The sequence below is a fragment of the Coturnix japonica genome, chromosome 3 (genome assembly GCF_054131305.1).
Source record: "Coturnix japonica strain WE chromosome 3, WE-NBRP24, whole genome shotgun sequence".
In the NCBI taxonomy this organism is placed as follows: Eukaryota; Metazoa; Chordata; class Aves; order Galliformes; family Phasianidae; genus Coturnix; species Coturnix japonica.
In genome coordinates this window covers 49,863,767-49,884,177 of record NC_140665.1, presented here as the reverse complement: position 1 = coordinate 49,884,177, position 20,411 = coordinate 49,863,767, and the positions used below count along the sequence as shown (strand labels likewise).

Below are 20,411 nucleotides of genomic sequence, written 5' to 3'. Positions count from 1 at the left end.
AGAATGGATTAAACACAAAACAGAACAGCCTTACCACTAGAATTTTCAAAAAGAGAGATAAAATCACATCTGTTTACCTTATGTTATACAGCTTTTCAAGTAAGAAGTTAAACTGGATGAAAGACAAAGCAGCCATTAACATCTCATCTAACTTATCCTCCTCAGCATATCAAAAGAATAATTTTTGAAGGAAATCTGAACTATGTTTAGTAATCTAATGTCCAAGCAATTACAGGAATAATAACAGTTTTTGTGAATTACTGTGGAAACTGTTTCCATACCAGAACGTTTTCCATAGGCAAGGAGGAAAGAGAGAAAGCAAAGGAATACATAGACAAAGATGGACAACAAAGAAAACCTTCTGTGCAAGCAACCCTTCTAAACGGTCAGCAGGTCTGTATGTCCACTAGAAACAAAACTTTAGCCAGAACAAGCTGTCCTCCTGTCAATAAGCCATCCCCTGTAACACTCCATTTCAACTCTGGCTTGCCACTCTTACCTGGAGCATTATATTCACAAACTACAGTCACAAGAACTACTCAAGTAGCAAAGGTGATAAAACGAGTAATTCTGTCCATTTTTTTCTTTCAGTTTTAACTTCTTTGTCCTCCAGCCAGCCATGATGCTGTTTCCTGTAACAAAATCGTTTTCTTGATGAAATTGTTTCCTGTAATGACTTGCTATACTTCTGTCTCCTTAATTTTAGCACAGATACAACACTGTGGAACTTCATTCCTACTGATTCCTAAGATGAAGACGTTGGGCCTTCTCATTCACTCGAATGACTCTGTTTATAAAGTGTAAACACATTTAAATGAGGAGCACGTATATGCATGGCTGTGGAGGTACATCTGGTCACACTGTACCTCTCCCAGCTGCAGGCCAAACTGAAGAATACTGCTGACCAATATGAGCAAAGAAGGAATACTCCTAATTATTTTCTTCCCTCTTTTCTGTCACCCAGCAAAAGATGTTTATCCCCAGTAACAGCACACAAAACAAGCAGACATCAACTTATTTGACACATTGAGTTTTAAAACCACCCATTGGGAACAGTTTCTCTTCTGAGTAACACATTGTTAAGTATAAATTAAATATTGACCTACAGAAGCCTCCCTGGAACTTGTGGTACTCAGTTATTATCAGAGATCAGAGAAGAAACACTTGTCTTCAAGTATTATAGCTACTTTTTTTCTTTTTTTTTCCCTTTTTTTTTTTTTTTTTTCTTTTTTTTGCTGCGATCATTGATGTAGTAGTAGTAGTACAAACTGGACCAGGAAAAAAAGTTATGTTCCCTGTTTTAAAAAGAACAGCATGATATAAGGCAGTCTATCAAAAAGAGCAGTCTTTTTTAATCCCTCTATGAGCTTACATCAGCTATTGCAGCAAACACAGCAGAACCATCACAACAAGCCAAAAGCCACACTTCTCCACATAACACTGAATGGCTCTCAACCCTTTGCTCTTTCTGAAACCCAGCACAATGCTTTAAAAAAAAAAAACACCTGAAAACAAACAAACAAACAAACAAACAAAAGAGAAGAAAGCCCCCCACCCTCCACCCCATGACTGATTAGAGTTAATGCCCTTCAGTTGGGCACTAAGAGACTTTTCCAGTTTTACGGCCTTCTTCGCTCCCAGGCACCTCAGCACACCTAACGTAGGCTGGCCTGACATTTTCCAGTTTGGACTCTGTAAGAAGGTTTTGATAACATTTTCCTCTCTGCAGGCTTCTGCTTGTTCATTTGAGGCGTTGAGTCACATTAGCCAGAGCAACAGCAAAGGCTTGCACTGCAGAAAATGGATACTGAAAGTCCAAAATATAAGCGTTGCCATCAATCCTTCCAAACTGCATCACCTGGGAAGCAGGGGAAGAACAAGGAAGGAAAAAGAGAACAGGGTCAAAAAATGTGAATCAGAAAAGAAAACAGAGAACAAGAGTTAAATATTTTTGTTCCTTTGTAAGTACATTTCTGTTAATCACTCTGAACTAATATTAGTGGGGTATTCACAGCATGGAGTGTGAGGCCAAAAAGAGTAAGTGCACCATAATAATGAGCTACATAGAGTACTTGACTAGCATTAAAACATACTGAACACTATAAAGCATTGGTGTAAGTACACTGTTACCAATGACCTCAACAGATGTGGGTCACACCAGCATCCTTCTTTATGCAGGAATATAATGTTCCCTCCATTGGAGAGATCCCATCACTGCCCCATCAGGAAAACAGATTTTGTTTTTAAAGGAAGAAACTTACAGGGAAAGGGAATAACCAGTCTTCTGTCTATAGCACCTCACACTTGGCATGCTGTGTTTCCTTAGTTCTGTTTTCCTTTGTGTAAACTTTCCTAGCATATAATTAGACTGAGAATGAATTAGCAAAGGGGCACTGAGAACTGTTTGAAATGTAAAGCTAGGATAGTCAGGTTGTTCTGCAGGAAGTATGTGAAGTTTGGCCTATTAATACTGTGTTTTCATAGGCTTAACCAGCAGCCCTGATGATATTTTTTTCTAGAGTGAAGTTTCTTGGGCTGAAATGGAAGCGAGGGAGTAGATCTTTGTTCTATCACCAGCAAAGCCAATGGTCAGCGTGATTTTGCATGGGAGTTCATGGGTATGTACCCATGGTCATTGCTTTCTTAACAAGTTAATGTTTTGCATCAGGACAAAACCAGGACGCTACCACTGGTCATGTATGTTGGATATTTAAGACACCGATCTCCCAAGTTAAATCAGAGGGAGTCAAGAGCTTTGATGTCTTTAGTAAATCAAAAGTGACATTCACGAGATGGTATGGCTGAACCTGGAATTAAATCTGCAACTCCTGTGTCCCAGTCCAGTGTCCTGCTGATTCATTTAATGGCCTGGTTTTGGTGTACTAACATCCCACTAAGGCCAAGGGGGGAGATCGTAAAACAAAATACTTGGATTTTCTGGCTTACCAAAACATCCCTACCCATAGGCTGCTTAAAAGCAGACCACGATCCATTTCCATGATCCAAGATCCATGATCCACTTCCATGAGGGAACCTAAGTGAACCCCCATCAGCTCTGCTGAGCAAAGCACATGCCTGGCCAACCTCTGTAACTGCCACAGGAACTGAGCAGTGTTTGTTAAATGAGCTATCATCCTCACTCACTGACTTCAACTGTAACTACAGTCAGGGAAATCTGTTGCATTTTTCTCCCTGCAATTTATTAAGAAAACTACTTCCCTTCAGAAGTAAAAGCTAGTAAGATTAAAGGAAGCCTTTGTTCCTATGTCTTACTGGAATAATACAGAATATATCTGGTACATTTACATTACGACTGCACTTTACCCTTACTTCTGAATCTAGACCTTTGATTGCTGGTTTTTATTGATTACTTTCTGTGTGTAGCAGTGTTTTTCTCCAAAGAGCAGCCAACATGAGCTGGAGGCACTCTGCTGTACAGAGGCAGGCTGGATCCTGGCACCCACCCCCCCCACCCAGGTGCAGCATTAGCCACTGCCCTCCTACCTGCCGTCCTTCCAGCTCAATCTGGAAGTTTTTTGCAGACTCCTGGGTCACTCGCCCTCCAAAGTCCAGCTGGTAGACTTGCGTTGCCTCATTCCACAGCGGCTGCTTGTTGGCCATCACGTACACAAAGCCCTGGCTCCCCAGCCTCCCGTCCTCCTTCTCGCTGGCCTTACGGCACTTGAACTCATCCAGCTCACTGGCTGTCCTCAAATTCCTTTTGGTTTTCCAACCCTTTTTGCTGCCCTGACTCTGGTTCATCAGTTCATCCCCACTGATAAAAAGCTCCGGCTCACTCTCTGAACTATCCTGAAATTCATTTGTCTTATTCAGCTTCTTGGACTTCAGCTGGTCTTTCTGGCTCTTGACTTTCTTCTTCTCTCTGCCCAGCCTTGGGCTGGATATTAGCGAATTGAAGTCAGTCAGTGTCCTCGAATCCTTTTTGACCTTGCCCTCGGTGATAGCCTGCACATTTCCTTCCTCAGCGCGACTATCCAGCCGCTTCCGGCTCTTCTTGCCGAATTTGTCTGTCCTTTGAGGAACGGGGCTTTCTGTCAAGGACAGCACCTCCTGGAAGGTGTCTGCCGTCTCCACCATCACCTCTGTACCCACGTGGCCCTGAAGCTCGGTTGGTGGGGGAGACATAACCGGCTTCTCCACCACAAGGAGCGGCTTTGGAGGCAGAGTGCCCTGGGGATTCTGCACCGGTGGGCATGCGCTGTAGGAGCTCCATGGGTGCAAGGCTATCGGTGGCAGCTGTAAACTAGAGCAGGCGCTACTTCCCGGATACATGGGTGGCAAAGGACAATAGGAGAGGTTGGGTGGGTAACCTGGTTGAAGCACTACTGTGGGCTCCTGCTGTGCAAACTGTGTTGGGGCCAGAGCTTCTTTGGGGGAGCATGGGGGCTGCATTCCCTGAAGGGGAGGGGCACTGTAGCTTCCTGGGTATGGTACTCCGACCCCATAACCTGTCTGGAAAGTGGCAGTGGGACTGGTTGGAGACTTAGGGGAGACAAACGGCATTCGAGACATATCCAGATGCTGAGTCTGACCGATGATGAGAGGAGCTGGTTTTAAAGGGTTGGGTACAGAGCTCTGTGATGTTCTTTCCTGAGGAACCCATATCTCTTCGCTCACCATAGGGTCCCACTGGTACGGCGGCGGACGTTTTACACTGATGGCAGCCTCTGTCAAGGCCACAGGTACGTGCCGTATTGATTTTTCTACTGGACAGTGCTGAGAAAGGGCTTCATCCTCTGTAAAGGCAGAGTTGATATAATCTGCCCGGTCACGGGAACTGTCAGGTGGGCTCAGCAAGTTGTAGGAGGACTGGGAGGCCAGAGGCGATGTACTGACAGAGTGAGCGATGACAGAGCTGTGCTGGGAGCCACTCCCCGTGCTCAGATCAGGTCTCATGCCACCGATGCTGGAAGTGCTGCTGCCAGAGTTGGCATTAGTGATGTTGCCCACACCACCAGCACTCGTGGTGCTGCTGCCGCCACTGCTGCTGCACTGGCTGCAGGTGTACAAAGCGGTGGGTACTCTCTGCTGGTACTGTGCCGTCACAACGCTGCTCTTGGCTTTCGGGGGAAGCTGCAAGGTGGCTCTCTGACTGTCCACCAGCTGGGCCATTTTCAGCGCTGCTTCTCTACTGTTCCTCCGCAAAGTTGCATGGATGATACTGCTGTCCAGCCTCTGCGCAACGCTCCTGCCCTGTGACAGCTGGCTGGCAATGTCAGGGTAGGGTGGTGGGTCCCCAGTGGGGATGGAGTAACGGGGAACTGTCAGCCGGTTCAGGGTGGCACTGGTGCAGGGTTGCTGCATCTTCTTCTCGGCAGCGGTGATGCGCAAAGTGGCAGAGCTGCCGGGCCCTGGCAGGGTGTAGGTGCCCTGGCCACAGAGCATGCGGGTACGTGGTCGGCACACCTCCTCCACATTCCCACTGCTGTCAAACGTTGTTATCCGCTCGTACCCCAGGGGTGGCTGGTAGTGTCCTGCAGGGTAAAGGGAGAACTCCCCCTTTTTCAGGCAGAGGTCGAGGGGTGGAGGTGGAGGCACAGGCGGGGGTGGCGGGGGGCCAGCAGTGGGAACAGTGCCAGGGTAGGGCGGCGGGGGGTTCATCTTGTTCAGCTGCAGCTCCTGAGCGGCCCCAAAGATGACAGCATCACTCTCCACCAGCTGCGGCCCTGGTCCTGGACGTGGTGGCTTGGCCTTGAGCGGGGGCTCGTGCTCACGGTCACCATGGTCCCGGAGGTCGGCAAGGGCGATGGCGGGGGGTGGTGGGGCAATAGTGGGAGGTACAGGGGGAACGCGGGCCACATCTCCCCCGGTTGGTGCCACTGCTCCAGGGCCAGGGAATCGGCCTGGTGCCCCTGGAAAGGGTCCCGGCCCCTCGCCCCCTGTCTCAGCCGGAGGGTTGGCCAGCACATCCAGCTGCACATTCTGGTTGGCCAGCAGCGACTGGACCAGGCCGATGCTCTGCGTGGGCGACATGGCCTGGGCCGAGCTGTGGATGGGGGCAATGGGGATGTTGACGGTGCAGGGCGGGCTGCTGGCAGGGGCACCTGGAGCTCCAGGCACTGCAAAGAACAATACAGCCCATCACTCGCTGGCCTCCTTGCATGTGGCAAGGCCACGTGCCCTCTGCTTGCTCTAGCTTGGGCCCATTGGCCTTTGCTGAGCATGGCACTTAGGCAAGCACAAGGACAGCTAGCATCAAAACAGAAAAATCTCTAGAAGTGGCATTTCATGTATTTTCGTTTTATTCAGTATTTTGAGGGAGACATTTGGGCAGCTAAAAAAATGTGCCACTGGGAAAGTTCATGGCAGTGTTCACACAAAATTCAGGAACTGGGGAGAATTTGTTTTTAAAGCTAGTGAGAAAAAAAGATCACTGCATGTCTTTTGTACTTTGCCACTTTGTTTTACCTTTGACTTTTTAAACTGCCTGCTTATCTTTATGTACTTACTTAACGGCTCAGCTGCATTCGGAAGGGCTGCTATCAGACCCTGAAATCAGTGGGTCAGACATTAGTTTGAGCAAGTAAGCCGGACTATCTGCACTGACTCCCACTGCACAACAGACATTTCTAACATCTGGAGATCAATTTTAAGCTAACTTCATGGCAGTGGTGCTTCAGAAGTGAAGTTCAGCACTCATCTTTAGGCCACACTATGATTTCCATGGATCTTCTCAGAGCAGTGAGTTTATCTGGTGGGTCTGAACCACCACTCACTTATCATCCAGCTGTAATTGACCACTACTTAAATCAAAGCAAAGTTTTTTTAATCGAAATTTACATTGTATTTCAGGCAAGTTGTTTTGATGATAGAGACATCAACAATCAAACAAAAGAAAATCTACCCATAGATCTCCATCTGCTGGCACCTCTTCTTTGCCTCTAATAGTAAAGCCTATCGGATGTGGCTCCCAGGCTTTCTCTTGGGCTGCTGCTATGTAGTGGTAAGGCACAAAACTGCCCTCACTGATCCAGGCTGATGCTCTCTAGAGGCAGTGAGGTGCTACCCTGATGTGCTGAAGAGAGCTTTGGGCAGAGGATGCTATGAAGCTCCTCAAGCCTGCCTTGATCTGACAGCAATTACCAGCACTGACTGAGATGTTTGATAAGCATTGTCAGCTACCACTGAAAAGACAGCGAGCAACAGGAAAAGGAGAACACTGGAAGCAAGTGCAGGTGCAGAAGTCAAAATAAGAAGGAATGTAGATAGAAAAGAGTCATAATAGATAAACAAATAAGAACCAAAGAATCTTGCAGAGTTTTTGCTTTTTCTGCATAAAAAAGTATGCAAATCAATACGTGAACTGTATCAAGCAGTTCTCTTTTGTGTGTGCAAATTCTGTGGGGATCTGTGGTCTGCAAGATCCCGTCAGGCAAGTGATCCATTAGTCAGAATCCTTCCAGCCACTGCCCAGTCTGTAATTAATTTCTAATTTAAATCCTAGCCACCTACTCATGCCCTGTAATTACACTTTCAATAGCATTTGGTTTTTATCAATATTAGTAGCCACAGTGGAATGTGGAAGGTGTGCAGATATTTGTGGAAATGCTGTTAAGTTTTAACAGCACCTCTGTTTGCTCCTTCAGAAGGCTGACAACTAAACTTCAGCAGCCCTAAGGAGGAGCAATGGCTGGCAGGTCATGCACTCACCCTGATGCCTGCAGGTCAGCAATTGGTGCTCCTGAGCTTAAGGTTTAATTGCTAGGTTGCTCAAGCCAAGCTGGAATGCTGATGTCATGGGCATTAAGTGCCTATCCAAGTAACATCTAATTTGTCACAGTGTTGCTTAATATCCCAATGTTTTTAAATCCAACTTTTGTTTCTTTCATTTCTCCAATGGTTTTTAATTGATTTGTTTGCATAACTTGCAAGTTAAATCGACCCACTATCCTTTTGCCCTGCCAAATCTTGACTGAGTACATTAAAAAGAACCTGTCCCACAGCACCTCATTCACAAATTCCACTGCCCAACAACACTTTCTACTGCTGTTTTGTTGTTAGTTTTTAATTTTCTCAGGTAATCATTACTTACACTGCAATACATTTTTCCATTTGTATATAGGGCACTTTTTCCACCATATACTTACTGGCTTTAAGAAAGAATTCTTGAGGGGTTTTGAAAATTTCAATAGCCTGTTTGCTGAGTCAGAAGGAACTTGAAAGAGAAAAGTGAGCAGAAGGGGAAGGCTCTTACGGGAGACAATCTATTATCACTCTTATTACATTTCTCAAAGGAAAAGGAAACTCTTCACAATTTTCCCTATATTTCCATGGTGATTACTAACTTGTAATCCTAAACAGCAGTCCGAAAGGGCATGTTACATTTTTCAAAATGTGTCCGAGTTAGTCAGGAATTGGCCCAAGCTCCTGCCAGCAGACTGTGCTTTGCTTCCTTCAGCTCACAAGAACAACCCCTTTGGGCTTTCGACACAATATAAATCTGTTCTACAAAGATGCAGAATGCAAGGCTTCAATCTACAGAAAACTATTAGTCAACTAAGTAGAAATGATGAATGTTCCAGTTCACTTGAACCTTACCAGCTCTACATATGCATTAAATTTTTCTGTTTTTATAATACAATGTCTAATACACACTAGTTTTGTTCTGACTCAGTTCTATAGGATTCCACCAGACTAAGGGATTTTGATTTGTGTATTTACCAGAGGGGGCTGAGCCTAGCTATAGCCATAATTTGAGAGGCCTACAGTTCCTCCTTACCTGGTAAATCATCTTCATCTTCACTGAAAACGTTTGGATTAAAGACAGGCAGGTTAATGTAGTCCATTGAAATCTTTCGCACTTCTGGGAGATATATTGTCATCTGCCTGGGCTGAAGATGCAGCAAACTGGTTTTATATATTACTGAAGACAGAATGTGACAAGAAATATTTTTTAAAAATTGTTACACAAAGAGCATATAAAGCTAAAAAAGAATTAATTCAAAGCAGATAGAAGGGCCATTACAATTGTATGTAATTTATAAATAAGCAAATGCATGTATGAGACATTCCTAACCAAATCACTATGTAATACTTTGCATAAAGAGGACAAAAGGGATTGCTTCTTTCAGATATTTCTCCTTAAACAGAAGCAGCGTTTCCTTAGTTAAGCTGTGGAAATAATGAATTACTTCAACTGTACTTGCATCTATTTTTAGAAAAGAAAATTATTTTTCTATTCTACTTTTGGAACTCTTCACCACAGGATGCTACAGACTTATCAGAACTCAGGGGAAAAATGGGAAAATGCTCAGAAAGGAAATCTGCTGAGGGTTATTACATACCAAAGAAACTCTTCTGGCTCAGGTAGACCCTGGGACCCAGGTCCTGGAGACCAGGACAGTATCTGCAGGAAGCACCACTGCACACTTACTCTACATTTATATAATTCTCTATGTATTTGTGACTGATACTGAGAGAATATTCACTTAGAAGTTCTTCTGATCTGACCCCATGGGGTCATTCTTGCACTATCTTTTGGCAATCATTGTAAACGTGGATGTCAAAAAGTGATAACAGACTTGTAAAACAAAGTGGCTGGAATCAACCATTCCGTAACACTTCAGTAAGCAGAAGGTGCCACTGCCCTATAGAAGCCATCAGAGGGGTGACAACATCCTGAGGACAATCTTTGCTTGAAGGCCGAGTCAGAGGGGTACACCTTGCCAGTAGCTCGGTTTTCATCTCTTGTTTGATGGTAGTCAATATAGACACAAAACATATCTGTTTAATTTTGCATCCAGGGCATCGTTATTAGTTCTTAGAGCTTCCATTGGTATTTCAGTTCGGAGCTCAGTCCTGCTATCGATTCTACAAAATACCCCACTCTTGCTTAGCCTTTTTCTTTTGGTAGGATTGTCTAGGGAGAACAGGCCTACTGAGAAGAAGGTCAAAAGGCCAGACAATCACTACTTTTAAGGCTCCCAGTTTGTGGACAACCCAGAAGGAGAATCACATGATAATGTGATCCACTGAGAATTGCAGAATCTTTGCGCATAGTCAGCAAGAGCGATTTTAACATTATTTTGGTATAATTAGCAGGTAAATTACGACAAAAAATGGATTTTTAGAAACATTTCTACTGTAATTTTCATATCTTCCTTGCAAAAATGTTGTCTATTATCTTGGGTTTTGTTCGAATAAATGTAAGAATAAAGGTCGGTATTTTACTGTTATTTAATCTTTTACACCCGAGACTTTTAACGTTTTCATCTCATTATTGTATTTAAAGATTTGAATCTGTTTTAGGCACAGTGAATTTTGTAAATTCTAATTCCCAATGTCCAGAGAAAACAACTGCTTTGTTAAAGAAGCTTTTTGATCAACTTAGAAGACTGTATGTTGTAAAATAGTTATTTGTTAGAAAGCTTGATATGCAAAAGGAAATAGAATTTGCTTTTACCTGCACCAAGATTAGTTGGTAGGAAAGCAGCCAAACCCACAATTTTAAATTTGGTTCCCCAGATGTTAGATGTGACCTGAGCAAGGTAGTTGTGCTACAAAGAAAAAACAAGATCATTTTCACCTAATAAGGTCTGTATCAAGCTCTAATAAAAACCTGCAGAGCAATAAAGCTACGTGATAATGCTATTTGAGCTTTATTTTTTATCAAATTGAAATAGCCTAAAGTGTCTGTGTAGCAACCGTTATACCTAGTCATTAAGAAGCCTCATTTTGATATCTGAACACCACCAGAAATTACATCTACAACAAACACTCAAAGCTGCAAAGGTACTAAACAACACAATAGTTGCTTAGAAGAATACGACTGTTTTCAGATGCTTCTTCTGTACATTATGAGCCCAACTACTTTGTATTTCAGCAAATAATACTGTCTGTCCTTTGGTTCTATGCTTCAGAATCACTTTACAGAACAATAAATACAATATAAATGGATTACTCTTAACCAGCTTCCAAAGCAGTTTCCCAAACCACTGCTTCCATGGTGATCAAATTACAGGTATGAAAGATTAAAAAATGTTCTCCAAAGCCAACAGTTACACTGTCAGTATCAGAACAGGATCCAAGCCTTTGGTCTCATGTCCTGTTTTGCTACATAACCGACCTACTGTAAGGTTTTAGTAGGAAGGAGAAAGAGAAATGACAGAATGGAAAAAAACAGCTGAAACAATACAAAACAAAAAAGAATTCAGATTGGTTTTAATTAAACGTGTATGTAATCCAGACAGTTTTACAGGCTGCTAAGTTTCATTTAGCCACAGAATGAGAACAACACAAAGAACACGAAGTGCTGATTTCTTGCCTTCCTTCCAATTAAGTCTGTTCCATGCAATTATGAAACAGAACATTTGGCCCTGTAGAGCAATCATTTCCTTGTCCCTGCAGATCCCTAGCAAAGCAGAGAACTATGGTGGAAATGGGACAGCTCAGAAAAATGGAATAGAAACATTTCTACATATACTTTTCAAACAGCCAACAACATCAACTCATATAAAACCTCTCACGTGGATTCACACTGACAAAATTACTGGGGGTAGAACTTAGCAAACAATGCCTGATATTCCACTGACATTTCCAAACATTAACATTGACTTGGAACATGCAATTATAGCAGCGTTCCATCTCGTAGCTGTAAATAAGTGAAAAAAAATTATTCAGGACCACTGGATGTGTATCACAGCACTTGGGCTCAGGTCTGGTAACAACGCACACAATACCTGAGTAATATCTTCTAAAGGAAATTCTCTTCGGGTTAGGCTTGGTGAACCAATAGAAGGTTTCCTTATTGGTAACCTCGGTGATCTTGATATCTCCTGTGCAGCTCGTGACATCTTCGGAGATTTGCGAGCCTCTATATTGATTCTGCATAGAATGCAATAATTAGGATCATCAACTGGCATGCAAAAATGCAAAAACAAAACATGCTTAGGAATATAGATGCTAATGAAGGCAGCTGGTATGGTGTTATTTAAGTAACTAATGAAAAATCAGAATAACCTGGGTTGAGAAGGACCACAATGATCATGTCATTTCAACCCCCCTGCTATGTGCAGGGTCGCCGACCACCAGACCAGGCTGCCCAGAGCCACATCCAGCCTGGCCTTGAATGCCTCCAGGGATGGGGCATCCACAACCTCCTTGGGCAACTGGTTCCAGTGCATCACCACCCTCTGAGTGAAAGACTTCCTCCTAATATCTAACCTAAGCCTCCCCCATCTCAGTTTAAAACCATTCCCTCTTGTCCTATCACTATCCATCCTCATAAACAGTCAAGAGATAATGCAACTGAAAAAGTTCACTGGTGGGAAACAGAAAGAGCAAGAGTTAGTTTCTTTACATGAGCTATTTCTGTTTTAGGCTCAGTTATTGGTGGCTCTTTTATCAAGTACTACTGAAATAAAAACTTCAGTGTTTCACACATCACATTCACATATTAATAAACACATTTCCTTTGCCTTCTGCTGGGACAGCCTCATACTGTAAAGTCTTTGGAAAGGCATCAAACCTGTAACATGAAGCTGGCAGGCAGACATCAGTGCCTACAAGAACCATCACAGACATCCATGAGGCTCTGCACAGGTGGAGGGTTCTGTCTATGCGAATAATAATTGTAACAAAGAGCTGGTAGGAGAGCAACCAGACTCGTTAACAGCTTAGAAACTTGTTCTGCATTCTGTTACAAAGCCTTTTCAACTCAGTGATCTGGAAGATATTTGCTGAGTCTTCCTTGCAAGACTGCCACAGCAGCAGTGCTACCTATAACACCATCAATAGTGTGGATTTCTGAACTTGAAAATACCCCTGAGGAAGTGCAGTCTTTAACCGCACCAGAGATTCTAAGCACAGAGGACTTAAAGCATGACATGTTTGACAGACAAAATATATTCCACAGTGGCAAGAGTTCACATTTAGCAGAGGCAGTGGCGGGAGAGTTTGTAAGGCTTTTCTTTGAGATTGCTTATGAAAATGAAAATGATTACCTGGGGAGTTTGGGTGATTTGCTAGCTCGACTGATTTTGGGAGATTTCTTTGCTGCCCAGTCATCACTCAGTTCGATATCGCTGGAGTCAGAGCAGTTGCAGCTGTCAATCACAGTGGAAATCAAGCTGTTTCCATAGATTTCATCTATCAAAACAGGCCCCAAAAAATGTAAGTGCTGCTTCAGAAAACTGATACCAATTACAACTATCAGTCATCGGAAGCATACATCTGATCCACGGGCGGTAGATGAGATAAAAGTATAAAGACATAATTAACTGTTCTTCACCGTGCCTAGCCCAAGTTTCCAGTGGTCTGAACTCAAGCGTACATGATTCAGAGGGTTGAATCACATTCAAGTGACTTCAAAATCAAGACTAAAGAATATTTTCTGCTAATTAGCAACTTATTCTCTTCTACTCAAAATATAACAAGCTCTCTTTGGCAGTATGATATAATTTGAGAGGCTTGAGCCTAGGATCATGCTAAAAATTCTTCCCCAGCAGAAAAAAAGAAAAAAAAAACAGATGCCAGCTTCCATATTTCTTATACAGATTTTCTTTAACTGCTGAACGTTTAATACCTCGAGTCTTTCTAAATCATTTTTATGCAGAGCTACAGTTCACTTTTACCTGCTTTTCCATCTGTTTTAGGATCCATGATGACAAACTCTGGCCTCAACTTGCTGATACGACGTCCTTTCAGGATGGGCACCAATCCCCCAAGATATTCCAAGTAGAGAGTATAACACGGACCACCAACCTCTGGGTCATCTTCTGTCCGCTTCATCGTGCAATGAAGACGTTCATTGCCAGCTGTTGGGTAGCTGACAAAATCTCTCATATTGTTTGGGTCTGGGATAGGAGGCTTAATGAAACAAAGGAAGAAAAGAGAAAGTTTCCTATAGGTTATTATTCTTTTTCCTTTAATTTTAACTTGGGTAACACAGTCAAGTCAAAGTTTCAGCGTTCTACCTTGTCTCTTGCTGCCCCCAAAAGTGAAATTAGCCACTCATTTCCCATCCCTCACTAGTACTGGTGTGTTCTATGTTGCTGTCATATAATGTTGTCAGCTCTGGAAAGAGCTTGTACCTCTTCTATCATCCCACTCACTTCTGAATACACGACCCATCTCTGACAAGGGTACATTTGCATGCTATGTAGAGAAATACGAGCCTAAAACTCAAGGTGGGTTATTTTGCCCTGCTTACCAGCAGGTTGCATTAATCCATGAAGAGCACAGTCCAAAAGCAGTTGGACTGCTTTTGTCTATGACAATATAGTCTGTATGACGCAAGTAACATTAGCGTGTGTTTCTTTACCATTGGTCTACTAAATGCTCTCTATCTCTGGAGATCAAGGAGCCATAGTTACAGCAAGGCATTTATTCTTCTCTGGCAAGTGAAATGTTTCACAGTCACACAAATTGTCCTGATTAGTAGTACACAAATGGAACAGTATTGAATCATTACATTACAGGCATAATTTGCTCTCATTTAAGCTGGGTCAACTTGACAGATTTCAAATTAGTTATTCTAGAGTTCTACTGTTTTAAAACGACCTAAAACTTGTTTGAGAAAATGCTGTAATGAATACACAAAAAAAAATACATAACACAAAAATACGTATTTGAATGTAGGATATTTAGTAGCTAATGCTCTAGTTTACAGGCTGTGATAAAGAGTTCTGAAATCCTGAGATGTACCTGAGGGCAAAAATATGAAAAAATAAGGTTGAGCAAATGGCTCTGCAAGCAGCTCTGCTAATGTTACAGGAAAAGATATAATGTCTGCCTTATTTTTTCATAGCACTATTGGAGTATTAAGGTTGGAAAAACTCGCAGTCAGTAGAGATATTTGGGCAGCCACGGATCTTAAGTATACCTTTCCTGGCAATATAAGAAGGCATGCAACAAGCAGAGAGGCAACCGTTTTACCACTGTGACTGTCTCCTAAAGCCATGACACAATTTCTTCTGCAGTCTTCCTGAGCTAACAGCATACTGTACCTTGGAATGTCCTTGGAAAAGCCATCTACGCACAATAGTACGGATCAATGTATGTAAACCCTCTCTTCGCATTTCAGTAGGCACCACACTAACCACTGATTTTGTTGTCGTCCTTGAAGAGGAGTGACCCTTAATTGTGCTTTTTTATCACAATTATGTAGGGTCAGGATTTTACCCACTGTCACTTAGGAGCAGCAAGGGGAAGAAAATAAAGCAACATGAGCACACATTCTGCTTTCCTTTTACCTTGATTGTTGGTATGAAGGCGGTGGTGAGGTATGAACAGAGACGAGGGGGCAGGGTGAGTTTGCTGATATCCTTGTCATCCCGCAGACAGCTAGCAATGGTCTGCTGGCACAGAAGCTGCAGGCTGGAGACCCTGTGCTCTACTCTGACAACATATAATGCAGGCCCAGAAGCCATCAGCAGGCGCGAATCTCTGTGGCCCCAGCAGATTGAGATGATGGGACGCTGCATGGGAAGGAAAAGAGCACAACTTGAGAAGATCATACACCTTCACCCAAACAATTGCACAGTGAGCGAATACAGCACTAATTAAGTTACACTAAGTCTTCTAGAAACTTAACGAAGCGTACTATTGCCCACAGAAAGGGAGAAAAATGTGGACACCTGAAATTATTGATACCCATGTTTGATACGCATGCAGTTCCTTTTACTTGCAGAACTTTAGGCTCTTCACACAAGGTATTGTCTATCAAATTCACCAACAAGTTGAGGAAAACGAGGTGCTATAAAGATATACGACTTAAAAGTCACACATTGTTAAAAAGCAGGATCTTTTGAGGCACCATCCATGTTATTTTTTCAGTCATCTAATCAACCTTCAACCAATGTTAACAGATCCCATTTTACAAGTGGAATTCAGACTACATTTCCAGAGACGGCTACTAAACTAGTGGACAGGATTCACTTGGCTTTCTTGTCTTGCACTCCTTATATTGCATGATGTCTGTTTTGAACTATTCCCCAAGGAAGTGAACTGTAAGAGATCACCATGGCCTTTTTGTCTCCTGTTTGTCTACACAGAAACATCCAAGTTCACGGCAGTAGACAGCCAAGAGAATCAGAGGTGACTGGCCCTACATGTCAGAATTTGGAGCAGCATAACAAAAAATCATTCAAACCCTCCTTTGCACATTATTCCTGCTACATGAATATTGTGTTCACATGGTAATAGCAAGTTGTGTACAAATTAAATTAATACAACCCAAATTAGAACAAATTAAAAAAGGATTTCATTGCATGCGTGAAGTAACTGCCTGACTAAAAACTGAATGGAGCAGATGTTTTTACAAAGGAACTATGCTTGTTAAGATAAGAGTAAACTTGTGCTTTAGGATTGCAAGACAATCCTCATGGGTAAAACTGTCCCACAAACATCTCTGAGCTCTTTCCCAGACAGCTCCTTGTGCTTGCTTTCTAAACTTCTGGATCAAAATCCATCTTTTTTTTATGCAAAGCACTCTGTGTCTTGACATCTTGTAGCACTATCACTGTTATTTTGGCCTTTTGTGAGGGTCAGCTGCAGCCAGCTGTCATCTCTTGCTTGATGTGCTACAAACATCTTTGTTTGCACATATATATGCACTCTAAGGAAACTTCATCCCATAGCTGTTATCTCTGTACAAAAATTCAGACTAGGGTAAGGAAGACAGTCCCAGCCCATAAGGCACACTGTACAGAAGGCTGTAATCAGTGAACTGAAAAAGGCTCACTCCTTTCTGTGAAGGGCTCCCTTCTTTCCAAAATCCTCAACACTTAAAAATTTAAGTGAACATATTCTTAACTAAATTATGAACTGTATTTACCTTAAGGTCGGGGTCTCTTTGGAATGTCACAATGCACCGAACAAGAATCAACTATACAGAAAATAAAGGTCAGGACACACTCAGTAGTAATCTTTATCCACTCCTCTCTGGTAATATGCTACCCACATAAATGGGTAAGATTAGACCAGAAGATACTAATCTAGTTTGGGACCAAAAAGCTTTCCCTTTATTTACCAATTCAAAAAGCTTGAAGATGAGAAACCAGGAGAAGATGTTTCTCAGCGAATGGTATAAAGCAAAATGCAGTTGCACAGCATGATATTGATGCCTATCTTCAAGATAAAGGGCTGGTGGCAAATTTTGTTTTCAGGGAAAGATCTTCCCTGCTACGTAATCTTAGCCTAGATTTAAATTTCAATGAAAATATTGGTTTTAAAAGCAGAAGACCTTCAGAGGCAACACCACAAACACTGCTCTGGATGCACAAACTTTCAGGCTGACTGATATGCAAATGGAAGCAACAATATATGAATACTGCGATATTAACAGTAATTGCTAAAGGCATTTTGTAGAGAACTTCAAAAGAACTAAGAAGTCCTCTGTGTACCATCAATAATTATTACATAGCTTGTCATAACCATAACCTGTGGGACAGTCTTGGATTTGATGAGTGATCACTTCAAATATCTCAACCAATAGGTATTTTCATTACTTGAGGGTGAGTTCCAGGAACTGTTTAATAGCAATAAGACAATTCATGCTGCTTGTAAAACATGATTGAAAAGGCACTGATAAAAGTTAGGCATCTGCCACATGTCAAAGACGAGACTTTTTAGAAGCTTAGAAATGTCGGGTGGGGCCTTTGGCAATAAAGCACCGTGGCACTAAGGATGAGCAGAAAAGGCAGATGCCAAAAGGGATTGCTTCACAGCATGATCTCATCTGTTCCCCAGCTGACAAACATACCTCAGCCATTTTCTAACTTTTGTTACAACCTCATGTTTTACTCTTAACATTCTCAGTCTTGGCAAATGGCACTTACACAATATTGGCTTGCATTTGCCTACTGATTCACCAAGCATGCTTTGTCTCCATTTTCTATGCAGTGCTCAGACTCCCAGTACCCCTCAAGTCTAATATCCAGCAACACTTCATTTATAGGGAAGGTCTAGGATTTCAGATGAGGTTCATGGAAAATTAGAGCATGATTAAATGCCTGGGGAAATAAGATCACCCAAATGCCAGATCTGACCTGACCTTTAAATGTACTGCTCCAATAATATTTCTCAATAACGAGGCTTCCCACTCTTCCCCTTGAAGGACAGGGACATGAATCAATTATCACTGCAAGACTGTTATTAGCTGGCTACAGCATTCCCTTCACACAGTGCTGAGGAAAAGCAATTCATCTGCTGTGCTCAATGTAAAACTATAGTTCCTTATAAAACACCAACTTATTTCCATTATTTTAGTAAACAAGGAAGGAAAAGGTGTTGATACAGATATTGCAGATTCTAGCAAAGTGGAATTTTATTTTCCACGTTTGCACACATGTTCATTTCCTCTAGGAATAAGGAAATACAGCTTTGCATATAAATCAGGTGCTGAAAGATCTCAGCACAAAGTGTAAATACCTGAGCGAGTTCCAGATTCAGATGCAAACGTGTTAAAAAAACAACAGAAGAACAACAACAAAAAAGCTGAACTTCTACACAAACATCAAACGAATTTAGCTTTATATATTAGAAATAATAATAAATGAAGAACAAAAAAAAAAAAGTAATGTTACATCAGGAGAAATATTGTCTGAAAACATATCTCAAAAACCAGTCAACAAGTTCTTCTGTCACTCTTTTCAGAGTGGGTTTGAAAAGTTTGTCTTACAGGAAAAAAAACAATTTATAAACTTTTTGTAACTTGTATAAAGTTCAGTCAAGGAGAGCACTATACAAGCTGCTCATTGCTGCATTTCTTGAGTTCAGAAATTCTAAGGTTAGGGGATGTTAGGGCCCTTAACTACTGGAGGTCCCACTGGTAATGAGATGAACAAAGGCAGATATTTCAAGGAAAAAGGTCCTGGAAAAAAGGGTTTTCTCAGGAGAAGAAACCAAAATGCAAAACCGCATCTAGTAAATGGTACGTACAAGTGAAAACTCTAGCCTACATTGTCTGCCTTCTCTCACTGTAAAGTGCTATTGTCGAGATACACATTTTGCCTTTCCCTCTGCTTTTTTCAGAGAAATCAGAAGGTACAATGGCTACAGTGCCCATCTGGCTCTTATGAATTTTGTGTGCACATCTCCGTACTGCTGAAGAGTTCAAGAGTAACTATTGGAAACAGTGCAACTTCTTCATTCTTTTGTTCCTATGTTTAGACTGGGAATAATATTAACTAGTAAGAGAACTGATGATGATAAAAGCAGTAAGTTCTATGGCCTCATCAAAAATTGTACTGCTTATATGATTTTTTCATGCAGCAAACTCTTTTTGATGTGCAAATGTTTCTTATATTCTCTGTTTTATAATGATTTTTTTTTGTTTTTGTTTAGATTTCAGTACAAATGTGAGATTCCATCTTAGCAGAATGAGGCTGTTCTCAGCTAAATATAGTAAGACAGAACCCATTTTGCAGTGCTGATCACAATCCATTTGTGCAGCAGTCAGAGATGATCTCATGGCCTGTATCTAAAACATTAAGGTCTTTATTGAAATCCCAAAGAATGTTAGGCTAGCTAGTTCTGAGCCACTGCTCTTGTTTATCTTTCTGTAACAAAGTAAACTCTCCAAAATTGTGGTGCCGTCCAGTGTCAACTAAACAAGACTCATTTTCTGTGATTGAAAATGAAAGGCAATGTTAATTCAGAAGCAGTAAACCTGAACACTGCATGTGAAATTAATGAAGACAAAGTAAGCAAGGTTAGCTCAGCTGGGGAACATAAAAGGCAGCCTCTTCCTAGTCCCTTCCTTCATAGTCCCTTTGATCTGAATTTAACCTAAAATTTTTAACCTACCTCTTTTCTCAGGCCATAGTAAAATGAATTTTACACAATTACCAGGTTTCTGCAGAAGCACACAGCCTTCCATCTAACTGTTCAGATGCCGCGAAGTTTCCAGCAAAGAAGCAGCCCGTGAAATGCTGCTAGGGCTTCTGCTGATAGCGGTGTGGTTAGAGCAAGCGGGTCTTCTCAAAGACTCCTGTAAACCTCTCCCATAAAGATGTAGCCCTTGGTATACTGCTTTGAGTTAACGTCTAAAAGTATTACACTAAGAAAAACGTGACTACACTTTTTCTGCATCTGACCTTCTTGCCTCACATACAGCAGTTGATTAGGGGACACGCTGGGTCAATCTGCTTTTATCTTCTTCATTGCATTCTTCACATAATCTGTTCATACAGCAATTACATAAGGAAATAAAATAATGACCTAACCTACATTTTCTTTAAGAACTGGGCACAGTTTTAGTTCATCAGGTTAATATCTGTACACACAAGGGCAAAAACAGTAAATATCAAGATTTATAGAAACTGATAGCATATTTTTGAATACTTCTTAGCTGACCAACAAGCTTTAAGATAAACTGTTTGTATCAAATCAATAATTAGTACTCTCTGGAGTATTAACTCAGTTTTGATACAACTGCTTCCAACCCTTTA

General features: G+C 41.9%; 1 protein-coding gene and 1 long non-coding RNA gene across 4 annotated transcripts in view; one reads left to right on the top strand and one right to left on the bottom strand.

The window, feature by feature from the left end:
- Positions 1–1,330: 1,330 nt before the first annotated feature.
- The window catches only part of TULP4 (TUB like protein 4), a 121,173-nt gene continuing 102,092 nt past the window's right edge, over positions 1,331–20,411 (bottom strand). The window contains exons 8-15 of one of the 2 annotated variants that reach the window (XM_015858293.2): positions 15,213–15,437; positions 13,593–13,827; positions 12,963–13,107; positions 11,700–11,844; positions 10,424–10,517; positions 8,741–8,884; positions 3,505–6,080; positions 1,331–1,858 (exon numbers count right to left, since the gene is read on the bottom strand). In XM_015858293.2, coding sequence (XP_015713779.1) covers positions 1,742–1,858; positions 3,505–6,080; positions 8,741–8,884; positions 10,424–10,517; positions 11,700–11,844; positions 12,963–13,107; positions 13,593–13,827; positions 15,213–15,437 — 3,681 coding nt within the window. In that variant the 3' untranslated portion in view covers positions 1,331–1,741. Of the gene's footprint in view, positions 1,859–3,504; positions 6,081–8,740; positions 8,885–10,423; positions 10,518–11,699; positions 11,845–12,962; positions 13,108–13,592; positions 13,828–15,212; positions 15,438–20,411 lie in introns of those variants that run through there. The other variant, XM_085543477.1, reaches the window with a different exon arrangement.
- On the top strand, positions 4,620–15,193 carry LOC146761395 (uncharacterized). Of its 2 annotated transcripts, none has more exons than XR_014944795.1 (2): positions 4,620–4,703; positions 13,614–15,193. It is a non-coding gene; the product is annotated as an uncharacterized LOC146761395 (long non-coding RNA). The 2 variants fall into 2 exon arrangements; XR_014944796.1 differs by lacking the exon at positions 4,620–4,703 and adding an exon at positions 4,908–5,035.